This window comes from Neoarthrinium moseri (genome assembly GCF_022829205.1).
Source record: "Neoarthrinium moseri strain CBS 164.80 chromosome Unknown scaffold32_Wmoseri_CBS_16480, whole genome shotgun sequence".
NCBI classification, from domain to species: domain Eukaryota; kingdom Fungi; phylum Ascomycota; class Sordariomycetes; order Amphisphaeriales; family Apiosporaceae; genus Neoarthrinium; species Neoarthrinium moseri.
In genome coordinates, this window is record NW_026055146.1 from 107,238 (window position 1) to 111,628 (window position 4,391).

At 58.1% G+C, this 4,391-nt stretch overlaps 1 protein-coding gene across 1 annotated transcript; it reads right to left on the reverse strand.

Annotated features, from left to right (window-relative positions):
- Positions 1–2,115: 2,115 nt before the first annotated feature.
- On the reverse strand, positions 2,116–4,391 carry JN550_007944 (uncharacterized protein; the record flags this gene model as incomplete). The annotated part of the gene is made up of 3 exons (XM_049319850.1): positions 2,116–2,176; positions 2,236–3,634; positions 3,698–4,391. 3 exons carry the CDS (start codon positions 4,389–4,391, stop codon positions 2,116–2,118), a joined length of 2,154 nt encoding a protein of 717 aa, XP_049170011.1.

Sequence of the window (4,391 nt, forward strand, 5' to 3'; positions counted from 1 at the left end):
GTTGGAATGGGGTGTGGGCGGAAAAGGGGAGGGGAGGATTCGAGGTAAAGGGGGGGGAGTGAATGGCGGAGGGAGTCGTGCTCTGTGTCCAGAAGAGAGGCAGTGTAGCAAAGAACAGCATGTCGGTGGGGGGGAGAGTCTCCGTGACCACCTGTGGTCTGACATGGATTCGCCGCGGTTCGTGAGGATACAGCAAGATGGATGGGCAAGGCTGCAATGCGTGTGACTCGGCATAGGGATGCATGTAGACGTACTCTTTCACCTCGGCCAGGTTGCCGGGTCTAGCCTGTATTGGAGAGAACAATTGTCAGCCAGCTGTTGCACGCAGATTTGTGTCCGTTTGATGGCGTGGCATCCATCCTCTGGGTAGTAAATCCCAAGCATCTCAGCTCTTGTCCCTGCGGCCCTTGTATCCGAGTTGAGCCTCAGAGGCGCCCGTCTCGATCTCGCCCTCCGCCCTCCGCCCCGAGCCCAGTCTTCGCACTTTCTCACTCTCTCGGTAGAGCACGAGAAAAGGGGGAGTGGAGGGGAAGCACTCACGATTCCAATCAACTCATACAGCATGGTGGCGTCGCGGCTGCCGCATCGGCTTGCGTCGCGCTCTTGTGATCGGTCGGTCGGTCAGCTGCTCGAATGCCGGTCTGGTGGGTGTCTCTCCGGCCGTCGATGGTGATGCGATGGCAGAGGGTTGGCACTGCTCGTCGTTCGTTTCTCGTTTTCGAGGCGGCCGTCCGTCCGTGTGTTCTTTCTGTCCGTCGCGATCCGATGGAGAGTGTGACGGCGCTGGGCGGCTGAAGCGCAAAAGATTCTTCGGCGGTTGCAGGGGTGTCCGGATCCTCCGCCCGTCTGCTCCCCCCGTCGGGGGCCACGGCCACGGGTAAAAGTGGGGGGATGGCTGGCCATTGGATGCACTCCAGCTGGGCACCCTCTGGCATCCCTAGGCCTTCTCGCATGCAATTCGTAACTTGTATACTTTCTTATAGCTATTTATTTATTTAATTTTTCATTTTTTTTTACCTCTATAAGCTGCTTCGAGGTTCGTAGGCAATTCTACTGATACGAGTACGGTTGATGATGACCTCCCGGGATGACGACAGGCAGCGTGTTCTGAATCGTAACTGACGGCGTCCTTGATCCCCATTCCGGTCGCCCACATCGCTGGCGCCACCAAGGACCAGAAACTGGAGCCTGGTCCGAAGAACGCTCGCTGAAGCACGTATGTGTACTGTCCGATATCCAGTCATGAATCATGTCAAGCAAGCAAGTACAAAATATGGCTTCCGAAATCAAAGATGTCATGTTTCTCCTCTATAGTACAGCAACGTTCCTCTTAGCCATGTTGCATCTACTGGGCTACGAGCCATCTCCACGATCCTCGACTCATTTACTACCTCGGCACCTCATATATGAATGCTGGGCTCGAGTACTGGCTCAGGCCCACGGCGAAAGCACTTCCTTGCCAATCCAGACCTGAGCTTTTCTCTGTCTGGTCGGCCGAATCAACTGACCGTACAGACCAAAAACGCAATTGTCCACCGTCCATGCTCGAAAGATGAAAAAACCCTTTGGCGCTCCACTGAAACCGTGTGTGGGTCGCCCCGGTGGGATATCACTGAGAGGGAAAAGGAAAAAAGAGAGGAAAACAGAAGAATCACAGTGGGGAAAGAGTGCCGGGAAAAGGACCAGTGTTGCCTAGTCGTGACAATCACAGTCCTCGGGTGACACGGCTGAGCTTGTTCTGGGTGTGCAGGCCCAGCGTGGCCCTTATTACAAAGTATGTAAAGTCGACGTTGCGAAACAGGGTATGGGGTATTGCGGTGTCGACATCGAAGCTCTAATCCCTGCCGTGACCTCTCGTCTACCATGAGAGGAATCCATAAACACCGCTTTTTTGATTTCCGTGCCTGACCGAAGTGAAAAATGCCGAGAAAAATAATGAACCGGGAGGAGAAAAACAAGGCGGGGAACAGGACGTCCTGTCCAGGAGGGCTGGGACGGTTTCGCGGCTGTATAGTATAGTCGAACGCCATCCCACGCAACAGCCACCGAAAGACCGGAGAAGCCAAGCGATCCCGAAGTGCTGGCCACATCGCGACCGTATCGGTGAGAGCGCTCTTACTCGTCGCCAGGCAGCGTGTCGCTCTTCACGCTATTCCAAGCGTCCTCGAGCTGCTCACTGCGCTGATTGTTAGCTGCGACCCCACCTAGAACACGCAAATAGAGCCGGAAACTTACGGAGTGGACTTGGTCAGGACAATGTTCCTCTTACGGAGAAAGCTCAAGAAGCGGTTTCGAGTGCGCTCGCGCTTAAAGAACGCGAGCACATCGCCTCGTTCCGAGTCCTTGAAGCGGACGACTACCTTCTGGCTGCTGCGGGCGTACAGGACCTCGATGACCTCGGCCAGGTTGATGTCGAAATTGATCGGCTTCTGGTAGTATCCCCAGGTAACCTTGGGGTGGACGTCACGGAGAACCTGGTGCTCGAAAACGCCGTTCTGCTTCCATGTCCAGTACTGCGTCACCTCGGTGCTAGTCGTGAGCTGCGATGTCTTGATCTGGTGGACTCGGAAGTCACAGACGGATATACGGCCCGCGGAGAACGAATCGCTAGAGGTCCAGCCATCGAACTCTAGGTCATCCACCTCGGGAGCAGGAGGCGCCGGTTCGGGTTGCTGCTGCTGCTGCTGCTGCTGCTGCTGCTGTTGCTGCTGCGGCGGAGGCATCATGACCATGGGCGGGACAGCCTCGAGGCGCTGTCGCTTCTGCATTCGGGGCGTGACGGGGTCCAGGAACTCCTGAGGCGGCTGCTGCTGCTGAGGGAAACCATCCAAGCTCTGGGTATCGTCCATGTCAACCTGTCCGATAGAGCGTCGTACCTTGCGACGGCCGGCGAGGCCCAGCTGCTCGCGCTTGATCTTTGCCTTGCCCTTGTCCGGGTTCTTCTCGCCAACCTTGTAGCCCGAGGGTCGACCGATGTTGCCAAAACCGTGCTTCTCGCGGAGGATCTTGAGTTTGGCGTCGTGGTAGAGGTCGTGGGTATACTTGGACAGGTTGAACTTGTCGCCCTGGGCCGTCGCAACCTCGTACATACGGTGGCGGAGCCACTCCAGGGGAGTAACGTCGAGGTCAAACTTCTTGAGCTCCTCGTGGACATTGATCAAGCGAAACATGGTATCGTAGTTGATAAAGGTTTTGTAGAACTTGATCATCATTTCCTTACCGACATACTGGTAAGGGTGGAACTCCGGGTCCGCGCCAGCCAGGAAGTCCATGACAGCTTGGCCACGGTTGACCTGGCGGTTTGCAAGGAATACTGTATGTCGCACGGCCGTCTTGTCCTGGCGGAGCTTGTCGAGCTTCTCCTGCCACTGCTCCAGCTGGGGCTTGAGGTGGTCCTCGAGGGGGATCCATTCCACGTCCCAGTAATCGTCACCGGGGGAAATCTTCTTGAGTGGAACCCCGGCATACATGGCCGGCTCGGTGTAGTGGGTACCGTTGTGCTTGAGGACCAAGGTATCGCGGTTGATCTCGATCTGATCTTGCGGGTTGGGCTCTGCTGCGTGGGAGCCGGCTCGTGCGCCGGGGAGCGATCTGCGACCCGAGGGCGATCGGCCCTTGGAATCCACGGGCGAGTCTAGAGCTTGTCAGTACGCGGAAGCCGTGAGTGGTGGTGGTGGTGGTGAGCCTGGGAACATACCTCGACCGGCCTCCGAGTGAAAGCCAGGAAGGCTGTGGCGCTGCTGCTGTTGCTGCTTGGGCTTCAGTGGTCTGGTTCTAACAGCCAAGGCGGCCTCGGAGTCGTCCATGTCCACGTCGATGCCGTTGGGACGGTAGACGTTGGGCTTGCCGTTGGGCTCGCCATCCTCTGTGGGCTGGTAGCCGCTCGACAGCAAGTTGCCAGGGTCGGTGGGCAGCTCGTCGTCGTCGTCCCGGGCAGCGCCCTTGCGGCCTCGGGAGCCATTGATGCTTGTCCAGCCACCCGTCGGCTGGTTGGCCATGTCGGCGGGGTGGTGGCCGTTGGCCTTGGGGGTCGGCGTGCCGTTGGCGTTGTTGGCGCGGCGCTCGCGTTCCTGCGAGACGAGCATGTCGCGCTGCTGGTCCTCGCGCTGGCGTTGGGTGTTAATCTCGGCTACGGCGCTGTCCCAGGTCTTGCCGAGACGCTCCTGGTCGTCCTCGTGGAACCTGATAGCTTTGGCGATGCCGTCCAGGTCGTTCTGCAGTGCTGCCTTGCGCTGATAGAGTCCGACCAGGCGGCCTCGGAGCTGCTCCCATTTGGAGGTGAACTCGTGCTGGATCTCGCGGTCCTCCAGCTCGCGTCTCTGTCTCAGCGCCTCGTCGTAGTCGGCCTCAGTCCAAGGGCTGGCCTGGCCCGACTCCTGCTTGGTCGACAT